Source organism: Acanthopagrus latus, chromosome 2, assembly GCF_904848185.1.
Source record: "Acanthopagrus latus isolate v.2019 chromosome 2, fAcaLat1.1, whole genome shotgun sequence".
Lineage (NCBI taxonomy): Eukaryota > Metazoa > Chordata > Actinopteri > Spariformes > Sparidae > Acanthopagrus > Acanthopagrus latus.
The window spans coordinates 2,577,000-2,599,436 of record NC_051040.1 but is presented as its reverse complement, the minus strand read 5'-3'; the positions used below and the strand labels follow the sequence as shown (position 1 = coordinate 2,599,436).

The 22,437-nt window shown below is 41.1% G+C and overlaps 2 protein-coding genes across 2 annotated transcripts; one reads left to right on the top strand and one right to left on the bottom strand.

The window, feature by feature from the left end:
* Positions 1 to 42: 42 nt before the first annotated feature.
* On the bottom strand, positions 43 to 22,193 carry capn5a (calpain 5a). Its single transcript, XM_037086908.1, has 13 exons — positions 21,962 to 22,193; positions 17,468 to 17,627; positions 12,441 to 12,572; positions 4,950 to 5,158; positions 4,507 to 4,699; positions 4,204 to 4,397; positions 3,402 to 3,479; positions 2,919 to 3,114; positions 2,690 to 2,812; positions 2,310 to 2,506; positions 2,092 to 2,213; positions 1,741 to 1,877; positions 43 to 1,649 (listed from the first exon to the last, which is right to left on the bottom strand). The coding sequence occupies exons 2-13, from the start codon at positions 17,621 to 17,623 to the stop codon at positions 1,473 to 1,475; spliced, it is 1,914 nt and encodes a 637-aa protein (XP_036942803.1). The 5' UTR covers positions 17,624 to 17,627; positions 21,962 to 22,193; the 3' UTR covers positions 43 to 1,472.
* ompa (olfactory marker protein a) lies at positions 5,211 to 11,100 on the top strand. Its single transcript, XM_037086953.1, has 2 exons — positions 5,211 to 7,059; positions 8,412 to 11,100. The coding sequence occupies exons 1-2, from the start codon at positions 6,991 to 6,993 to the stop codon at positions 8,841 to 8,843; spliced, it is 501 nt and encodes a 166-aa protein (XP_036942848.1). The 5' UTR covers positions 5,211 to 6,990; the 3' UTR covers positions 8,844 to 11,100.
* Positions 22,194 to 22,437: the final 244 nt, after the last annotated feature.

Below are 22,437 nucleotides of genomic sequence, written 5' to 3'. Positions count from 1 at the left end.
ACTTTCAGACCGACTGGAAGCAGATAAAATGAACAGTACTGGTTGTGTTTCATCATGCTACGAGGCAACTTTATTTGTAAAGGCAACAGAAAGTGCTTTATAGAAGACAGGACAGACACTAAGACAACGTGTTAGGAGGTCAATATAAAAAGACACATAAATAGGATTTTAAAAGAGTGAATTAAAAAATAACCTTCGCTAGAATACTGTATTTCCTCAAATCATGGCTGGGGCCTTTATTCATCTTAACTGCAGAAAGTAAATATTTTTGATCAGTATATTTGGTGATATTTTAATACAAAGCCTTGGTTTGATTTCTACGAACTCAACACTTCCTGTATATAATTCAAATTAAAAGCCTTCTTGTATTTCACTGGACTGAAAGCTCTTAATTCCTTTATGCTTTTGTAAAATCATTGACTTGCACGGTTCCCGTTTGGCACTTGGTACTTGTACTTACAATTTGGCATTAACATAAACACACAAATACTGAATGAAATGGGACAATAATACTGTTGATGAGTAATCCAGAACAGCAAAGACCTGAAAATAACATGGTGATCAAATTAAGGCGAAGATAATAGTTGGCACTCACATGAAGCCACCAGGAGTTCAGCCAGTCTTTTCCCTGGACTGTATTCAGGGACAACCTTTGTTTATTCCTGACGATAACGTCCCCCGGACATTATCTGACTCTTGGTGTTTGTTTGAGGAAATACGGTAAAACAGATGAAACGGTAGAATAACAAATATACAAAGTAGTGGTTGATAGACACAACATTAGCTCGATCAGAGGAAAAAGTTACTTAAAGAACTGTAAACAATATTTATAAGATAAAAATCATTTGAAATTTCTCTCTCAGATACTATTTCAGGATATTCAAATAACCCGATACAGGCACTTTAAAATCAGTATGTAAACACATTTATGGGCATCAAATTAAAACACAGACAGAGAATCAGGTTTCTTGTGTTCTTCTTACTTCATGAAGTAAACTTTCAAATCTAAACCCTCGATTCCTGACAAATATTTACTTACAGCCAAAAGTTGTGGCAAACTGGTAATTTGGTAAACTTTAAAGGTATCTAACATAACATGCATTAAAATGTCTAAAAACAACCAGACTGTTATATATTTCTGAGTTGTGTTTTGGCATAAACCCAAACATTCTCAACTATGTTCAAACCAGAGAAATCCGAAATATTATGCAAGTTAACGGTAATTTGGTTGCCTATCTCCTCCTGCAGCTGCTATAACTGCTGTGTAAACATCAGACGAAACTTCACAGTGAGGAAGTTGAAGTCAACAACAACTCCAATGATCCCACACGACTTTGCATTGGCATCAAACTCCGTCTTTTAAAATTGAGAGATTGATTGACAGACAACAAGTGGCAGAAATGACATAAACTGTGTGTTAAATGAAAGAGCGACAGATCTGACAGCTGATTGGACGGGTTACCAGGTTGGTCTCAGATGTTGGTGAGCACCGTGCTGGTCACTATGGCGACGGTGATGGTTCCGGGGAGGTCGTTGTCACGACGATCGCCCTTGTCCCTCAGGTGAAGCGTCTGCTGGTATTCACCTTGTTCCCCCGGCAACGTCACCTGACCCATGAAGGAATCCTTCAGCACGTTGTGGTTGTAGATCTGAGAGACGCGGCGAGAAAGACGATATTCACTGTAAACAGAATGTTCCCACATGTCCGTTATTGTTTGTGTCCAAAGAAGAAACACAAACCTCGATGCTGATTGGCTGGTTGGCTTTCTTCCTGTAGAAGAGCCCCTTGGTGTTGAAGGCGGGGCTGCGTGTGTTTTCGTAGACCGGAGAGCGAACCTTCTGTCCTTCACATCGGATTATCACGTAGGGGTCTGAAGCTGGACACAAACAAAAGTATGACCTCATGCTTTAACAATCCTCCTGCTACATACAACTGTGTGTAGCAGAAGCAACAGGCAGCTGCATGTTAAACATCCACTTAACACTTAAAAAAGACAGAACAGCAGAAATACTTCGACTCAACAAGACATTTTATCTTGAAATCACTAAATATACAAATCAGATTACTGACTTTATGTAACTGAACTCTACCTCCATCTGAGTCTTGAGCTGCGAGTCCGTTAGCCTGCAGAATGTGGACCTGAGTGACCAGAGAGGGATAACCGCACAACCCGGACCAGCAGGTGTGTGGAGGCTCATCAAGAGTCAACTCCCTACAGGAGAAACAGACAGAGAGAAGTTGGTAACTTCAGTGACTCGATGAGTTGGAAATGTTCCCTTTCAGACAACAACAGGTTCAGTGTCCCTACTTGCAGTCGGCGGGCACGTCTGTGAAGATGCGGAGCAGGAATTCTCCCTCCAGGCCGGGGTCGAAGGTCGTGGGTATGATGACGTAGCGGCCCTGTGGCAGGTCGGTCCGTACGAACACGGACCTCGAGTTGATGTAGGTGCTCCCACCAACCTTCTGCTGGGTGACGTGCATACGGTAGATCCTGTTGAACTCCACCTGAACACACAAACTGTATTTCATCACTTCATCATCATCACTGCTGCCTATAGATAACATAAAGTTGAACGATAAATGTCCTTTAAATAAGCCTGTTTATGTTTAAAAACATGAACTGCAAGCGAGCTCCTCAAGATACTTGTATCCGAAACTACTTGGCTGAACAGCTGCGCTGAAGCTGACCCTGTGTATGTCGAAGCCAATAGCCAAGTTTTCTCCTCGTCCTCCTCTCAGCGTGGCTCTGCGGTCTTTCTGCTGCAGACAGATCAGCACCTCATCCTCCGGTTTCGTCACGTCAAACACGAACTACAACAGAGAGAAGAAACACACTCAGTACTGGTAGAGTTCGTTCTTTAACCTGTCACTGTTGTAAAGTACATCATCTTGACAAACGTGAGAGAATGTGTAACACCTGTGGGTTCTGGAGGAAGGAGTGTTTGTTGTTGATGCAGCCACCGGCTCGGTTGAGAAGCGGGTCGTCGTTGCGGCGCCAGGAGCCGCGCATCACGGCCTCCTCCCAGGTCTTATGGAAACTCAGGTAGGACGTGTTGATGAGACGACACAGGATGAGGTCTGTGAAGTTAGCGATGAAGTCATCAAACGTCATCCTGCACGAAGAGAGAGACGGAGGGGAGGATGAGTTTACTTATAATAACAGTCATTTACAGAGTGATTCTGTATTCTTATAATGTAGAAAATATCTAAGCAAGACCAAAAAGTTTACATTGAAACAATTACACAATCTGATAGCTTGGAAATAACAAAAGAGTCAGTCAAATTACCGAATAAATCAAGACAGACAGATGAGATTGAACAAATGCCTCAGAGAATCACTGGAGGTGTCATGCAGGCACCTCATGTTACCAACAGGTGGCGGCACCGAACCAACACTCACCAGAACTCTCCGTCATCCTGCACGGTGACGCCGATCCTCTCCCTCTCACTCTTACTGACCTTCTGCCACTCTTCAGAGCTGCAGACAGGCAGAAGGACGTCAGTAATCTTGTAAATGTAAATATGACAACACCAAAGTCACGTTAACTTCAGTGTACATTCATACTGGGCAGAATCAGAGTGTCAGACACACCTTCATCACTGGTTACTGTTTATATTAGGTCCTTAAATAAGTGAGATTATCAGACAGTTATAACACCTGGAAGGACCTTTATGTGCAACTGAGAACTTCTACATTTTGTACCAGAATTCCTCGATCCTGAATTCATCTTCCACCACAGCTCGAGTCCAGAGAGCCTTCAAAAGCTATCGTCATCATCATCATCATCATCATCATCGTGTTGGTGTCGTTTCTATGGCAAAATAATGAATGCTGGGCAGGTTGACCAAAAGTCTGCTTACTGAACAAGTTGTGGTGGTTCAACAGCTCAAGCACAAAACTTTCACCCAGGAGGCCGAGGTCTGTATCCCCTGTTCAACCTGTTGTTATATTGTTGACTGTTTTATATTTTCAGTTTTCTGTCACAGCTTGGTTTGGTTCGGGGTTAAGCAGACCACTTCACAACATTAGCCATGTGTGAGAAAGGATAACTTCAACCTAGTGAGTTTTTTATCTGGTGTCTTTCTCGAGTCGCATAGCTGTAACATCAAGATCGTGCCTGGTCGGCTGCACTGACTCCTGATGTGTCTATAAACATGGAGAAATCCTCACTGTCTTCCCTGTGAAAGCTCCTCTTCCTCACCTGTCGCTCCAGGGTCCGTTCCACTCTTTCTGTCCCCAGGGGTTTCTCATGCGGATCATGGTGAGTTTGTCTGACTTGAAGTAAGCCAGCAGGCCGTGTCCCAGCCTCACCCTGCGGACGTCTGTCACCGCGTAGGCGTGGCCCTTCACCAGGCCGCAGGCCAGCCTGGCCTCCATGTCTGCTGCGCTGGTCGCCTGGAACGACACGGTGAGTGTTAGTCAGTCTGTAAATTATTCACTCATCACTAAATGAATTCATTAGTTACTCAGCTGCAGTGAGGGTTCATGTTTGTCCTCTCCTCACCCGGATCGAGCAGCTGATGAGGCCTCCTCTGTTGTGGACCTTCAGGACTCTCTCAAACAGCTCGTTGCGTTTCTCTTCATCATCTTTGAACCCGTTCTCCGTCAAGTCCATTGGCTCCGACACACCACCAGTGAAATCTACGAGAGCGTCGGCCGTGTTGCCCCCATCCAGCGCCTCATAGCATCCGCACATCCTAGAAACAAGCATGCATTAGCTCTCAAACAGACATTGTGATTAATTAATTCCTGAAATTTTGGTATTTGGGAAAAATCTGCGATCTGAGAAATACTCTCCTGTGCTTCAAATTTTAATCCATGTAACACAGACTCAACATCTTCACAGTTAGTGGTGATGAAACTGATCTGAGAGCACACACACACACACACACACACACACACACACACACACACACACACACACACACACACACACACACAGCTCACTTGGCGTAGGCTTTCTCCACCAGCGCGCTCCAGAACTCGTTGCTGTCGTTGGAGTGACAGTAAATCAGCTCTCCGTTCGCTGTCGGCAGCCGGTCGTCGATCACCACGTCCACCCACTCACCAAACCGCCAGAACCGGAAGTGGAAGATCCCGGCGTAGGAATCTGGCTTTTCTTTATCCCACTCCTGGTCCTTCCAGTCTGGAATCACCTGGTAAAAAAGGTCACCAAGTTCAGGTTCTACTTCAAAATATAAAGTGAGGTTTGCGTTTGGATTTCTGTCTCGTGGGATCCAGAATGAATAAAAAAGATAAAATTAAGAGAAAGTCTGAAGCAGTGAGCCGTTGTTGACATTTGACCTCTTCTGATGTTATACTTTCATAGACATCGTGATTTGTGTACAAAACAACACCAGCTTTAAAGGGTTTGCTCCTGGTGTTGAGAATATGGTTATATGAAATCACATGAGCATCTTTATAGCACTCAGTGAAAGGAAATGTCACACTGAGCCATTTTTGATGTGCTGTTTCAGGAATGTGTTTCGGTATTTGAATTCAGACAGTGTAAAGTTGTATTTTTCTCTTTAGTAAACACAACAGCTGAAAAACTATTTTTCTTGACATTTTGTGAGTTTATTTTGTCGACTTATTAGACAAAGTAGTGAACTCGCTGGTCTAACATCTCCGAGCTGAGACTACAGGGCTGTCAGACCATCGCTGCTTGAGAAACAAAGTCGTATTAAGAGACAAAACCAGCTGATTCACTGGTTCAGTAGACATTTCTGCAACACGGTGCGAAGATGTGACGTCAGTACTGTTGTTTTTTCTGTTCATAATGTTAGTTGAGTTTGTGGCAGTTAAAAATACATTAAATTCAACTAAAAAGATGCGTAAATATCTGGAGTATCGATAAAAACAACATCTCTTGAAGATACAATCAACTACAAACCACCAAAACTATTTTAAAACTGAAAAACTCATGAGACATTAAAGTCCGTCTGTTAATATGTTAAAAAATAAACAGCTGTCCACTTGTGAGCTCCTTGAAAGTTGAAAAACATCATCAGGTCATCGACTCGTTTCCCCTTAATTAACCTTCAGCATCTATAATTAACACGAGCAACTGAGGGTTTAAAAAGTTTTTAACGAGGGAACGCCATCCACCCATATCCTGCGCTGAGATCCCTGATGATGACACACACACACACACACACACACACACACACACACACACACACACACACACACACACACACACACACACACAGAGCCTCAGTGATGTGAGTGATATAAATAAATAACTGATCCATTGAGCCAAGACCAGCCGAGCTCCCAGAAGCCCTCGGGAAACTCCCAGAGTTCTCTCTTGTACGTCATCACCGCCTCCTGTTGCCTAGCACTCTCACACATCACCCACCTCCTTACTGCCTTAAAAAAATAAAAAAATAAATAATAATATGATATTCAGACATTTCAAACCAGGTGTGAAATGTCTGGGGGAGAAATGATTCTGAGGAGACGTGGCAGGTTTTTTTTTGCTTTTATAAAATATCAAACCTCTGGACTGTTCCTGGTTTCAGAAATGCTCCATGATGGTGTAATCGCTTCACATCAGCAAATAAAATATAAAAGGTTTGGTGCAGAAATGTCACATATCTGGATTTGGAGGCTAGAAATGAGGATAGCAGGGTTAGAAAACTAATTATTCGGACTGTTGCTGTTTTCACATTGATCTCCTCCACCCCCTCTCATTTTATATGGCATGTGGATCAATGAGATCTAACCCATCCACCCTGTGGGCAGGAGGGGGAGGGGAGGCCGGGGACAAATGTGAGAAACTGCTGCTACACTGTGATGGAAAGAGTTGCAAAGGGGAGGGGAGAGAGAGAGACGGCATACGATAGAGAGAGAGAGAGAGGGAGAGAGGGGGAGAGAGAGAGGTGATATCAGACATTCTTCCAGAGCTTCTTCCTATCACAGCATCCATCCACACAGTCAGTCCTCTCCTGCTGCTTCACCCAGGATTACAGCCTCAAAGTCGGACATGGACAGTACCAAGGATCCCTCCAACACTCTGGTGCTGGAATTTAAAGAAGACCCTGCACTGACAGAGGTGAGCATCGCACTTTTGAATCACAACTTCTCACCTCCAGTGGTGACAAATCCTTTAAACACAAGATGCAGGATTTTGTTTTCATTAAATCAACAAAAACGTGTTGCAGTTTTGACCGCTGATGAAATGTTAAATGCAGATATTGTGCACGCTTTGAAACAGGATCAGCTTTTCACAGGACTCGACTGCATACTGAAGTTAAAACTTTTCTCCAGAGTCTATAAAACGCCAGTCCTTAAAGGAACAGTTAACCCCAAAATTAAATCACATTATCCTCTGTCCTCCATGCTGATGGAAAGTCAGGTGAAGATTCACAGGCCACAAAACATTTCTGGAGCTTCACAGCAAAAGAGCGCTGCAGTATTCTCCAAAACAACTGAAGTAGCTGAGATCCCGAAAATGATCCACAAAAGTGTTATTTAAACCCTTTTTAAGCTAAAATCTTCACTGAAGCTGTAAAGCTAAAAGTGTTTTGAGTGCACATATCTGAAACGGGTGCGTGAGCTCGAGTGAACGCTGCAGGTTTAATTAAAACAAAACATTTTTTTTTAATTGATTTAGGATCTCTGAGCTTCCAAAGACGTGGATAATGCTGGGCGACCTTAACGGAGCCATTTTATGTTTGGGTTTTATTTTCCCGCTGTTTTCTTGCTGTTTTGCTGACTTTCCATCACCATGGAGCTGAGGAGATGATGACCCACTTCTCATTTTTTGGGGAACTTTTCCTTTAAAGTTGTGCTGCTGCCTGGTCCTGTGAGTGTTCTGGCTGTAGTGATCAATAGTTCCACTCATCAAAAAGAGTTAAAGCCAGCTTGGCTCTGTGCCTCAAAAACTATTTTCTTTCTGTCTGCATGACCAAATCATTTAAACATCCACGGGACGTTCTCTGATAAGCCCAATCTGTGGATGCCTCAGCTCAGAACCTACAGGAGGGTTTTCTGCCAACATCCTGGTGTCCAGCACAACAGGTGACACACAACCTGTGTCCAGAACTCAGTGGGTCGAGTCTGATCCACAGTGAGGCCTCCATGGACTAAACTTGTTCTGGCACGTCCCACAGATCCTGCGACACACATCAGAGGAAGTCGTCATCAGTTTTTACCTCATGTAGTGTTTGTGTTGTCAAACGTACTGTATCAACTTTGTGGTTCTGCCATTTGCAGGTGTGACAGGCCGATGTGATGCTTTAATCATGTGCACACGTCAATCCAATATTGTGAATCATAGAAAACATACTTCCAGAGTTCATGTCTTCACAGCTCAGTGCCCAGTTCAAAGCCTCCGGTGGCGGCTCCACAACTTCTCCAGCTCTTATTAACCATCTCGCTCTCTTTCTTCTATCTCCTCTGCAGATGATGCGTCTTCGTGTGTCGTCTTTGCAGAAGTCAGGACAGAAGCGTCAGGAAGGCGAGCGTCTGCTTCTTCCCCACGAGGCCGTCTATCGGCTGGACTTCCCCAATCAGGAGCTGAACTTCTCCCGCTGGTACTTCTCCCTCAGCGGCTACGGTCGCATCACCATCACCGGCATCTGCCAGCTCTGGACCCCCGACCTCACCCACCTGATGACGCGTCAGCTGCTGGAGCCCATCGGTACATTTTGGCGAAACGCCGGCGATCCGGAAGATTCGCCACTTAAATGGCTGGAGGCGGACATGCAGGAGTTCGGCGAAAGGATCGCTGAGCTGGCCAAGGTCAGGAAGGTCATGTACTTCCTGTTCGCCTTCAAGGAAGGTGCGGAGGCGACAAATCTGAGCTGCTCGGTGGAGTTCACTGTCGACAAGTGACTCCTCACCTTTCACCAGTAGAGTCGTGTTAGAGTTCTGGAACAGCATCACACTATTCTGTTCGTCTTTGACCTTCACACAGTAGAGCTGAATGAAAACTTTGCAACCTTTTTCTAGCACTAAAAGAAATCCATCATCTTAAATATTCTCCCTCAAACGCTCGTTATTTCTCCTCCACTCATTAACCTCAACACGATCGTAGATGTCAACAGGCCATTTGTACATTTTAACACGTGGACGCCAAGTCAAACATTTTTCAGCACTTATCAAAAAAAAAAGCTTTGACAGAAGTATTTTTCACAAAACAAAGCTCAAAAATATAAATCCAGGGCCAAAAATAAGATGCACTTTATTTAAACTTAATACAGAACTCAACTTGTAAGTTTCCTGGTGCTATTTAAAAGATCAATGTATCATCAAAATAAATCAATTAATTTTTTCAGAAACCTGAGCATTCATAAAAAATACAGCATTATATTATTTGTTGCCAATGTTGAATCTTCATAATTAATAACTGAATTTGTATAACTCTAACTGATAAAAATGTTTTATGAAATCATCAACTTTTGAATATAAAACTGTAAATAAAAACAAGCCTTTTCTGATCAGCTGAATATTAATATGTGACTAATTAATGATTGATGAGTGATTTGCTCGTTGTAACTGTCGTTGCTGTTGTTGTTCTTTGTTTCTGACTCGCAGAACGAGTAGCAGTGAGTGGAATATCTAATATTCACATTGCATGAGTGTCGGCCTGACACAAAACAAAGATCAATGGAGTGACATCTATTAAACATCGACTGAAAGCTGTGTGTGGTCTCATTGGTCTGATTGTTATTGGTGTTACTGGACAGAGAGAGGAGGGAGGGAGGGAGGGGACAAGAGGAGAGCAGTCAAGTCAGGTTTATAAATAGCTGGGATGGATCAATTATAAACCTAGCAAATGATATTCAGCAATTATCGGTATCAGTGTTTTATTGTTCCCAATTGCAGATAAAATATATCAGTTTAAAAATGCAGTCGGCTGTGATGCAGCATCTCGTCTCTGTGGTCGCTTGGTGTCCCGCCCACAACACTCTCTGATTGGTTTCACGTCACAGGTAACAGCCGTCCAACACTGAATAATATGAATCTGTAAAGTAGCTGGAAACTTCACGTATCCCTCCTCAGGGAGTTTACCTGCAGCAGGTGAAACAGCGTTGACAGCAAGGCGTGTTTTGTCCACCTTAAAAAACATATATATTTTTATGCGTACTCTATGTTTTGAACTTTTTCGCTGCTTTACGTTCCCGTTAGACGGCCCTTTACTTTGGGACTACATTCCCTCAAATGTACAACGTCATTTTTCCTACATTTGAAGGATTTTAATAAACTGTTGTGTTTCTCTGTGTGTTTCTCTGTCTTCTTTTCTGTGTTTCAGCTGGACGGACTGAGAGGAAACAATGTTGTGTTTACAGTATCTGTTCATAAGTTACAATAGTTCCCAGTTCTATTTAGTTTCCAGTCAAATCTTCCATCAGACTGGAGCCAGATCCTGGCAGTAACACAGTGTTGTCATGTTTCTCTACTGCAAGTTGTTTTATGCTGAAAACTGAACTTTTACTGTGGTGAGTTCGAGAGCCGGTTCGAGAGTAAGGACAGAAACAGGTACAGTTTGATTTTCAGGTTTTTGTTAACAATCAATAAATATATCTGGGATTTGCAGTTGAAAGATTTAGATATAAGTGGACCTCAAGTTAATCTAGCAAATAAAACAAACTGTGGATGAATTTTAACTCTAAATTAGAGACTTTATATTGAAATTTGAATATAATCTTTTCATAATCAGTAAATTCTATAAAACAGAGCAGGTTGGAACAAAGTAAATGATGCATGATTTACTACATCGAGAATAAATTTCATCAATATTACTAAATAAGTCACATGTTCTATAAGTAAAGAGATGCGTGATGACTGTCTGGGTCACTTTGGAAAAACAGAACGTTGTGATAATCGTCATCACACACCAGAGGCTTAATAAGTGTTTTAGGACCAGTGTTTGTTCTTGGACCACTGACGGGTGTCAAGACAACTGGCTGCTCCACCGAGGCAACAGCTCCTCAAACGGGCTTCAGTTTCCCTCCAGCTGATGGAAAACTGAGAGCTGCAGCAGACCTCCGAGACCAGACAGGAGGAAGGAGGTACCCAACAGTGGAAAAAACACAAGTACACACGCACACGCACACGCACACACACACACACACACACACACACACACACACACACACACACACACACACACACACACACACACACACACACACACACACACTTTGACGCCACAAAGTCTTATCATATGTGGCTGAAAGACCTTCAGGTCAGAGATCCTGTTTAATCAGCGTAAACCTTCAGACACCAGCGACCATTATGTACTACATTAAAATACACTTACGCTGCTTTAGGTCCTGAGGATTCAATACTGCAGTGTTTGTGTAAGACCCATTTCAACAGAAAACACAATTTCACATCATTTTGAGGCCATTATTTTATGTTTGTATATTATATGTTTGTAAGTATTAATTCTCCATTCAACTGTCAAATCGAACATAAGTTAAATTTCATAAATGATAGGAAACTGATAGGATGTATTAAGTTGTTTATATCAAAACATGATTTAATATTTAGCTCCAGTTGACAGAAATCCATTCTTACATGTGTCTTCTGATCAACAGGGGTGTTAATGAAGGTAACTGGTGCCACCTGATGGATGAAAGATGTTATTTCCTGGATGGTGCAACATCAATCTCAAGTCCTTTAACAGACGGATTTCTTTAGTTTGTCTTAAAATAATTTAAAGGATGTTTGATGTTGCTTTGTTTAGCAGCTGTGAACCAAATATAGAAGTGTTATTCACTTGAAAACTTCAATTTGTGATCAACACATACACCGATTGTGAAATTCTGGTCAGATTCTGATACTGATGTTTAAGGAACCATTTGGCCGACAGCTGATGCAGATTCAGATATGTTTTTGTTGTTGTTAGTTTTGTTTTTGTTGTTATTTATTCCCCATTATTCACATGCTGAAGAACATTTTAAGAAATGTGCGTGTTTGTGTGCGTGGTTATTAAAATCACTTGGATTACATCTAGTGCCACAGTACACATAAATCTAAAGTAAACACACACCCAGTTGCACAAATCTAAAAGCCATATACCTGATTGTACACATGACTACACCCACACACCTCACACACACACACACACACACACACACACACACACACACACCTCACACACACACACACACACACACACACACACACACACACACACACACACACCTCACACAGTGTGCATACATCACAATCTATCAGCAGTGACTAAACCAGAAGTCTTTCACTGACTTGTGCTCAGCAGAGTCATGAAATATTACTTGACTGAGCTAATTTTGTGCAACATTGTGTGATTTTGTATTCTGGATTTTATGTAAATATTAACTATTGTGTGTTACGCCGTCAACAGGAAGAAAAGCATTTGCTTTGATTAAAACTAGACTGCAAAACCAACTGCACAGTAGAAACAGATTGTGAAACATGGAATCTGTGTGGTAGTCTCACCTTCTGCCATAGCGCCTCTCTGGAGGCCAGACTGGAGCAGGCGGCCACGAACCAGCAGTTTCCCAGCTGGCCCTGGTGCAGGTCGTGGGCACTGATGCCGTCCACAAACAGATGAGGGTCGCTGCACAACTCCTAGATGGACAAAGACGTTTTCAGTCAAGTCTTTTCTAAACTGAATCATCAGCTGTTATTATTTATTATATGAATCTCATTTACGATGGGACGATGCAATTTCACGTCGTTCCAATAAAAAGCATGAAGCTGATCTACTGCTCAGAGTTTATAACTACAGAGTGGTGAAGTAATGAGTGATCTGGTTCCTTCGTCAACAACAAGGTTTTTGATTTGGTTTTCAGGTAATGCCTGAAATAAGGTGTGTGGCTACCGGAGGCTGAACATATTAACAGGTTTTGTTCTACAACAACATTTGAATGTCCCACTATTTAATTATAAAGCTCTTACGTGTGTTAACAACGGTGGTTATTAACAAGTGTCCAAATAAGACTACAGATGTTGTCGGGGACATTAAACGTCACCACAGCGAGACTCACAACTTACAAACTATTCTAACCGTAACTTTACAACTTGTACATTGATCAGTTTGTAGACAACATGATGTCAGCGATGATACAGTAGATTTCGGTAATAAAATTACAGCTGCTGATATGAAGCCAATTTTCTTTGATTGACTTTACAAGTGCTGCATCTGGACACTTCTGCAAAACAAGAAGAAGGAGAACAACCCTTGACAGGACCATAATAGATTAAAGCTGAGCAGGTCTCTAATTATGTCATCGCCCAGTTCACTTTTTCAGTTATTTTCTACTGTCTACTATGGCGTCTCTGCTGCTGCTGCACTGGAGCTGTTCAGTGACCAACAGTAGGAGGAAGTGGTCGTACTACATACATGAAGCAGGGCGTGAGCCAGAGCACTCAGTCAACCATCTTATAGGTAAATACAGGGTAAAAAAGTAGAAATCGCTTCTGAACAATCAAAGCAAAACAAACCACAGAGTGAATGAGAGGGAGAAAATCGGGACGGCAGCCAAATGAGAGAGCTGGGATAAACCAGGACGCAAACCCAGTAAGATCACGATCACGATCACTATAGAGTCTGTATAAAGCTCACATATTAACAGAGTCTTAAAAAATGACACATAACATGTTAATAATGAGCTTGAGAGTTAGCTGTTTCCCCTTATTTCCAGTGTTTGTGCTACACTAAGCTAGTATAGCTTCATGTTTAGCATGCAGATGAGTTTTATCATTCGTCTTATTGAAACTCTCCACCAGGAAATAAATAGACGTATTTTATTAGAATAGAAATATCTACACTACACTACTGCATTGTCTAATAAAGACTGCATTTAGATAACAATAGTAGTTTCAGTTTCATCTTGAGTGCGTTTTTTCTTAGTCATGAAGTCACATGATGAAGTGAGCGAGGTACGTATGTGAAGAAACCAGAAAACGCCCCTCGCTGTGAGCGCAGTCTTTGAATTAGAAGCTGCTATTTTTAAGCAGACATACTGTACGTGACCACACATACAGCACCATAAGTGTAATCATCTGTTCAACCAAACACACACACACACACACACACACACACACACACACACACACACACACACACACCAGGGTTTCTGAGTGTCCTGGAAGATTTCCCAGAAAAATGGGAGAAATTCCAGTTAAATGTTATCTGTGTTTATTAGCTTAAAAACATTTACAGAGATGCCAACACAAAGTGTTCGTATCTGGCGACCCGGAGATTTAGACTCAACAATCATTTATCTTCCTCCAGAGGAGCTGAAACTCCATTGTTAAAACTTTTAAAACCATCTTTTTTTTTTAACCGGACATTAAGACCAAAGACACTTGAAGTGTGTCGGACTTCTACAGAAAAGCAGCGATTACTGGATAATGGAAATCCACCCACACACACACACACACACACACACACACACACACACAATGGACAATGGTCTTAATAGCCATTACCCTGCAGATCCTGTCTCAGTGACTCAGTGTTGTGAAACATCAAAACAGTCAGATTTCAACAGTCAGGCTCATCTCTGATCTCTGAGGTCCCAAAATGAACATGGATTTATAAACCCACAGGAATTCTGCGTAATTGTTTTTGTAAAACACTACAACCAGCACTGTGACACACTCACAAAGTGGTCGTGGAGGCATTAAAGACACGGGCTTCTCGTTCCCTCTACAGGAGGATCAATTTGGGTGGGCAGAGTGCACCAGTGCACCTGAATGTTTGAACGTTACTAGATCAATATTACATATCTATTATATCATCAGTTCATGGTTTTTATAATACTCCAATAATATTTGAGCTGCATTTATCAATTCGAGTTTGAGTTCCTTATATTTCCAGTCCTACAACACCAGCAGGCTGAGGCGGACAAACACAGCAGCGTTCTGGGAAGAAAACATCTAATTTTGATTTGCTTTATCCATTAAAATTTGTCCTAACACAGCAACATTTGGTTGATCTCTTACTGTCATTTTCAGACCCTGTCCTGCCAGAACGAGCTTGGATTCATCAGGAAGAACAATCAGTAAGTGACATCGATGCAGAGATGTATTGAGAGTTGATAATTACAGTTTTAAGTTCTTGTAAAACATGTCTTTACCCTGCGGCCTCATTAGGAACCTCAAGGTTTAGACAGAAACAATATGAATGTTTCCTCTCCCTCCACTCCCCGCAGCAATCAGTAATATCGATCCACTGGAGTGCTTTAAAATTCCTGTTTAATTATTTAACAGCTCAGATCATCAATGATTGACAGTAAAAGCATTTATACACTCGAGTTGGGTGTGTTTTTATTGTGGCTGTACTGGAGGAAAAATGTTCTAATCATCATCAATCATGTTTGAAAACAAATTACTTTCAATTCACTCAAGAAATATACTGAAATTTGCACAGTACAAAACCCCAGTCTTCATTTCAAACTTCATCAAAGTCTGCTTTCAATCTCACTGCAGTTTTTGTTCTGAAAAACAGTTTACTGATGCCACCAGTTTAAATTAACTGGACTAAAGTGGGAAGCACTCAAAAGTTCAATTTAAAGTGAATTAACAGGATTTTAGGCCGTGTAACTGCTACAGACAGACATTTCTTATACCTCCTTTAATAAAAAACAACAGTTTCATGCTCGTGATCTGAGCTACAGGCCTGATTTTGTGCTTTTAATCTGTGTGTGTCTGTGAGTGAACAGTGTACAGCCACAGATAGAAGCTGTAAAGCTATCAAGCAATAATTCCATTATGAGCCTCGTCTAAACTCAACAAATAAATCAGCTGCAGTGGTAACGGCTGCGCTGCATAGAAACATTCCTCAAAACAAATACGCTTCAGTGAAACGCAGAGAGTGACTCAAAGTCTCTGAGGAAAGTAAAGTTGAATTGAAAAAGTCCAGTGTTTACTGTAGACAGAGTTCATCTGTTCCATTAAATCACAGTTATCTACTCGCTCAAAATGCTTCATAACTTCAAGATAAAAACAGAAAGAGGGAAATATTCATGTTAGTTTTGTCAGTTTAACCTCAAGAAAGATTCATGATAGCTGCTTAAGTTCAGTGGAAGATTAGAAACAGTTATATAATGGTTTGTGATTAATTCATCAGTACCAGACACAACCTGACTGTTTACAGTTCCAGACAATGTTTTGGCCGCGATCCACAAAGAAGAGAAATTCAACCACAGAGGTTCAAACTGGACCACTGCAGGTTTAAAAGAATTACAGGAAGGCTGCTCGAGTGGACGCCATGGACCAGACAAAACAAGCTGTTACTGAACAGCCTCAGTTAAACTGAGCTGGGCTGCACCAGAGAAACTGGACTTGGTTAATGATAATCAGTTAATGATAATCTTTATTGCTCAGGTGTGTTGGTCACCTTTGAGTTGTTGTAAGAGGACTGATAACATTTAGTTGTGGCACAATGCTGCAGCCAACATATTGGTTATTCTAAAAAAGGACACTGCATTAACTGCATTATAAATAAATTAATCATAAATGACTGAATTTATTTCAAATATCTATGTGGACGATCCAGTTACTTCTGGTGCTGGTAAAAAACAATACCAGTAGCTGTTCTTTAGTGTACCAACAATATCATCACAACCATTATCTCATCCCTTAATAGCCTGTGTTGTGGTGGTGTTAGGGTGGTACCAGATGCCTTTCTTTCTTACATTTGAAGCTTTGAGGTTTTCCAATGAAGCTCTGAATGTCTGTCATCATATTTAATGTCTTAATTCTCAATAAAGTTGAGATGGTAAACCTGATCGTATTCTAGTTGAAGAGAGCAAGACGATAAGTTTAGGTGAGGTTAGCTGAGAATACCAGCTCCCTTACACATGGAGATAAAACATGGACCGTGTGGATTAAGCAGCAGTCTTTTAAAAATAAATCAGCTTTCTTTAATGAATTCAACTCAACTTAACTGGTGAATTATTCATCATCTTTCTCCAGCTGTTATTGGTTTAAAAGTCTCAATGTTTTGATGGAGCGCTGACTGTAACACAAATGTAGATACAGTCACTTGAGTAACAACATAAATCCAGTTTACCCTGACTCACTCACTACCAGAGAGACATCTTAACATGTTATCCTATCCTGTCCTGAATTTCCTCAAATATTTGTTCAGGGAGTAAACGCTACATGCACACGTGCAGACACACACGGCAGTATTTGGATGTTGGAGTGGGATTTCAGTGGGGTGAATTCCATACATTCCTCTTCCTATTCAGTCCACGCAACCTCTTCTCCCTTTATACGCAAGCTCTCCTTTGTATTTGTCTCATGACCACCATCCCCCTTCTGTCCCCGTCTGTTTCTTGTCTCTCTCCACAAGAAGGATCAGCTGATCTGTTCAGTCTAGTAAATTCATCTCTGGTGCTAATATCAGTAACTTTCTTAGGTCTATTCTCCACTTTGTCGACTGGTGAATCCTCTTATTTTGCAGTGTGTTGGAGTTAAGTTTTGATCCTGAAACGTTCTCTTGTTCTCACCTTCGGTCTCTTCCAGGTGACTCTGCCGATGCGGTTGCTCTGGTAGAACAGAGACTGGTCGGTCGTGGGGAACAGAGGGTCTTCAAACAGATGTCCGTTCTGCTGACACTGTCTCCTCAGAGCAGAGAACGACTGACCCTCGTACGGAACCGCCATCACCCTGCAAACACAAACATGAACCTTGAGCTACATGATTCCAGCTGTAACAACCAAATGAAAAAATATTATTATATTCATGAAAACATCAAAAGGCTCCTGCTGTAAGTTTAGCTATACTTTAAACAATATGATATAGCAGAACTGAAAATAAAGGCAGGGCTGAGATTTACACAATGTCAGTCACTTCAGAGAAATGTATTAGAGGATAAATCAAGAGAACACAGTGGACGTTGCTCACATTGTGGTGTGGATTAATAAGAAGGATATCCTGCTCTTTCTAAAACTTTAAACAGTTTTAACACACACACGTTTAAATATTCATTACATAAACTATCCCACCAGTCATGTGACAGGACGTCAAACAGAAACTCAGACAGTCATGTTTGACTATGGATCAGCAGCAAAGCAAACACATGATGGAAGTGTGTGTGTGTGTGTGTGTGTGTGTGTGTGTGCGTGCGTGCGTGCGTGCATGTGTGTGTAGCAGTATTAGGTGCCTGATCTGGTGAGTAGTGTCCTAACAGCAGTTTCCTGTCTGCCAAATACTGTGAGACAGCAACACAGAGAGGAAGTAGAGTGTGTGTGTGTGTGTGTGTGTGTGTGTGTGTGTGTGTGTGTGTGTGTGTGTGTGTGTGTGTGTGTGTGTGTTTTGGGGGGGAGGAACTTATTTTAAAGATGTGTAATCAGTTTATCTAGATTTATACCGACTCCCTGACGTCAGGAAATATTGCCTACCTGCGATCTTCACATCTCATCTGTGGGCTCAGTTCAGGTTGATGTTTGTGGGCAGATACTTCACAGCTTTGCTTCAAGAGAAATTACTCCTCACTGAACTTAATAGTATAACATTTACATATCTAAATGGAAGACGTTATGGACATCGTTTAGAGCTGTAGATGCTGGTTGCATTATTGTTTATTAGTTTACTTCATAGCGCTGCAATGTGCATTAAATATTCATTGTGTTTTAAAAGCTGCCTTTTGACGCTACAAAAATATTGTAGATGTTGAACAGCAGATAAACACGACTGCTAAACAACCAAACAGAGAAGCAGAAGTAGTTTTATCACAGCATCTACATACTGTATTAAATTAAAGTCTCACTTCAGTTAGAATGTGTTTTTTTTCTTGTTCCTACAGTTTAATATTGAGCCTCAGACTGTAGCTTAAGGATTTTAATGAAGAAACAGAAGTGCTTGTCATTTTAAGGATTTTTTTTTTTTTTAATCACAAAGCAATTCATTTGTTTACTTCTTACAACCTGTCTGACCTTGATCTTCTGTTATGCACGTGTACTTTTGTTTTGAAAATTTTGGCAGGAAATCATCAATAAATGACCTTGTTTTAGTCATGCTATATCTATTTTTAACTGACACACGTCTAAACAAATGATCTTAAAATGATTTTTCTGTGCGAGCTTCAGGGCAAAAGAGGTTTGAAAACCTTTGTTCAACCACAATAATAATCACACAGCTGTCTCTCTCTTATAGTTTTCCACATAAATAGTTTATGATTCTGAAATAATAATAACAATCTGCGCAATGCTTTTGATACAATCAATATGGAAAGAGGAATTAAATGAGAGCCCAAAGTCAACATCAAATTAAAATCATACATCAGATATAATCATGAAACACACAGGGAACATTTTACTGCACTGAGTATTTTTACTTTTCATACTTTGAGTACATTATGCTGATAATACTTTCACACATTTACTTAAATAAGGATTAAAACTTTTACTTGTGCTTGAGAATTTTCACAGCATGAACAGTAAGAACTTTTATTAAATTAGGGTTGGAATATTTCTTCCACTACTGACTGCCTGGATGCAGGTTACCATGGAGACCGTTCATGGGGCACATCAGGCCAGTCAGTAATTATATCAGTGTCAATTAAAGGCGCTTAACACAGAGAGGATACTGAACAGAGCAGATTAAAGAGTGTGTGTGTGTGTGTGTGTGTTTCTCTAACAGAGAAGACCTTGCAGAAAACTAAAAAAGTAGTGGAGAGACGTATCTCAAAACCTGAACAAAGAAAAACACTATCTGCTCGGGGTGAAAAGTGTGAATACTCTAGGAAATTAAGAAAAACTGAATTGTTTGTGAGGTGAATGATGTCAACACATAAGAAACTGTAGCTGTTAAAGGAATGGTTCGCCCAAAAGTGAAAATTCAGTCATCATCTACTCGCCCCCATGCTGATGGAAAGTCGGGTGAAGTTTTATTGTCCAACACAAACTAGAATGGCACTCAAGAGAGAGAATTCAATCAATTCTCATTGGTGCCTTTCTGCATCCAATTATCGAAGCTGCACTTTGGTGGAAGTTGCAGGTTTACATCCCTACTTCTTACTCTATAGTGACTGCAGAAAGGCTGGATTTTTATTAGGATCTACATCAATCTCTCAGTCAAAGATACCAGCCAGATGCATGCTTAATTTTACCTGAGAAATTAACAAAAATGTTCAAAAACTAACCTTTATCCGGATTCACACAGAAACTTTTTAACCCACTATTCTGGGCTGAGACCCATCCTCCAACCAAGTTTGGTGGAAATCTGTTCAGCAGCTTTTGTGTAATCCTGCTGATAAACCAACCATACAAACAAACAAACAGACACTGGTGAAAACATTGATGACTGATGTTTAATTTTTGGGTGAACTGTTCCTTTAAGGAAGGCAGGCGGCTGTTGAAGTCACCTGTTCACATTCATTAGTCTGCTGTCAACCACTGCAGTTTACTCCTCTTTCTCACTACTTCTCTTATTTCTTTCACAAAGTCTTTAAATGTCCAGCTCACTTTAGATTTTTCTCTTCATGTGACTCGACTGTTTCTTAATGTGAAAACATCTGACACCTGATTTACAGACTTTAAGACCACCAGTGTTATCTGCAGACACACAGAGGTTCGATTATGACGCAGGAACTAGAGGAAAACCAGCCAAACATGGGTGTGGTTTCATGTGGGCACCAAAAGACATGCCACCGCAGAAAACTCAACAGTAGCTCACTGCAGATGTTGATAAAACATGTGGACATTTCAGTTGCCGTGTGAAATGAACAGCATGAACATTTCGATGTGTCCGAGTGCAGCTTTGCCAAACAGTCTCTCATCTCAGGATCCTTAAATGAACCTAAAACACATTCTGTAACAGAGCCTCAAGCTTTTTCCTGCTGTGTGAAGAAACCCACAGTAAAGTCAGAAACACCACAGGAAACTGGAATAATTGGCCTTCAAAGTAATAGCGCAGTGTCTGTCAAGGAAAACAGAGAACAGTGCTGCAAAATTAACAGTTGACACCTCATGAATTATTCTTTGCTGCTCCATTTAAAACTACCTCCAAACAATCTTTTGTGATTATTCAGTGTTCTTATCATTAATAATCTCATTTTCATCTTGCAGCATCTGCACCGTCTCTCTCAAGTTCAACTGTGTGTCATTAAAGGTGCAATGAGTAATAGTTTTAGCTAAAACACACACAAAAAACATATTTAAATTGTAACCAGAACCTGAAGATATAATAGTTCATCATTATGACTTTGTATTGTGTTGTGTTGTAAAGGTGTGGACTGAAATTGCATGCTAACCAGTTAGCCCATCTCAGTTAAAAGCTCCTGTGCTACAACTTGAGAGAAGTGGGCAGGAAGTGTGATGAGCATAATGGTGATAACATGTAACAAAGGACCAGGGGTTTGACTCAAAACCTGAGCCGCTGCAGCTAAGGATAGCTACAGTTAGCTGCTATTCTGGTGATGTGCTGTTTCCTATTTTTTTGTTTCAGTTTGATGTGAAGCCAATTCTTATATGTTGCACTTTTAAAAATCAGATCAATAATTAAAGTTTGTTTATGAACAGACAAATAACATCATTCAGTGTACAGAATATCACCATTAACTAGAATTATTATACCCCAGGATTCACCAGCCCAAGTCTCTTATTTTGAAGGCGTACAACGGAAGTGTGCTTGTTAACGTATCCTCGCTTGAATGATGGACAGTTTTTTTTTTTTTTTTGTCATCCTGAGTGAAGCCGAGAGAAGCGAAACTGTCTAATACTGTCCTCAATTACTTTAATACGTCTCTTGTATCCTTTGCTGTTAGCTACATGCTAACCCCGGGGATACGTTAGCAAAAAAAGTTCTATATTTTTCTTTTTTTACGTGCACTTTGTCAAAGTTTAAGATTTCCATTCAACTTTTCCGATGTCAGGTTAGTTAACCAGAACCTGTAACGATCAAAGCTTCAGTTGCCAGTCCAACCCCAGATAACTCGGGATGTTCTCCTGGAGATCTAAAGCTTCTTTAACGCTCAGTTAGCTTGAACTAATAAGATGTACCTGGTTTTAACGTCCGCTCCTTGGCTCACAGCCGCTCTTCTCCCTCGTCTACGGGGTGTTTTCGGTGTTTTTTGTTGTATTCCCTCTCTCTGTTGTCAGGTTGGTGATGTGCGGATGTTTCAAACTGGAGTTCAGACAGCAAACAACGCTCAATGAGTGTCAGGAGGAGCCTCCAGCCCGGAGTTCCAACCGACAACCCGCCCACACGGTTCTGAGGGCTCCAGCGAGGAGCTCTGCTGCGTTCAGGCACGGCACGGACAAATTATCTCCGTCAAGTTAAAGTGCACTTGAACCCTGAAAGAATCAATAGTTTTATCGTTAACCCGTACGATGTTACACCTGCTCAGTAATTCTCAGAAAATAATTAACGTGTAAACAACAATTGATCTAGATTGAGAACTTGACACTGACCATTCCTACAGCTTTGAACGCATCTTGCTGTGTTGTTATGCCCGCCTGTTTATCATAAAAAAACA

What these genes read in the sequence shown, in the direction of transcription:
- ompa (XM_037086953.1), top strand. Translation starts at nt 6,991, where the DNA reads ATGGACAGTACCAAGGATCCCTCCAACACTCTGGTGCTGGAATTTAAA. An exon ending in AAGACCCTGCACTGACAGAG is followed by an intron (nt 7,060 to 8,411) that starts GTGAGCATCGCA and finishes TCTCCTCTGCAG; the next exon opens with ATGATGCGTCTTCGTGTGTC.
- capn5a (XM_037086908.1), bottom strand. Translation starts at nt 17,623, where the DNA reads ATGGCGGTTCCGTACGAGGGTCAGTCGTTCTCTGCTCTGAGGAGACAG. An exon ending in GTGGAGAAAGCCTACGCCAA is followed by an intron (nt 4,700 to 4,949) that starts GTGAGCTGTGTG and finishes GCTTGTTTCTAG; the next exon opens with GATGTGCGGATGCTATGAGG. An exon ending in GACGTGCCCGCCGACTGCAA is followed by an intron (nt 2,214 to 2,309) that starts GTAGGGACACTG and finishes TTTCTCCTGTAG; the next exon opens with GGAGTTGACTCTTGATGAGC.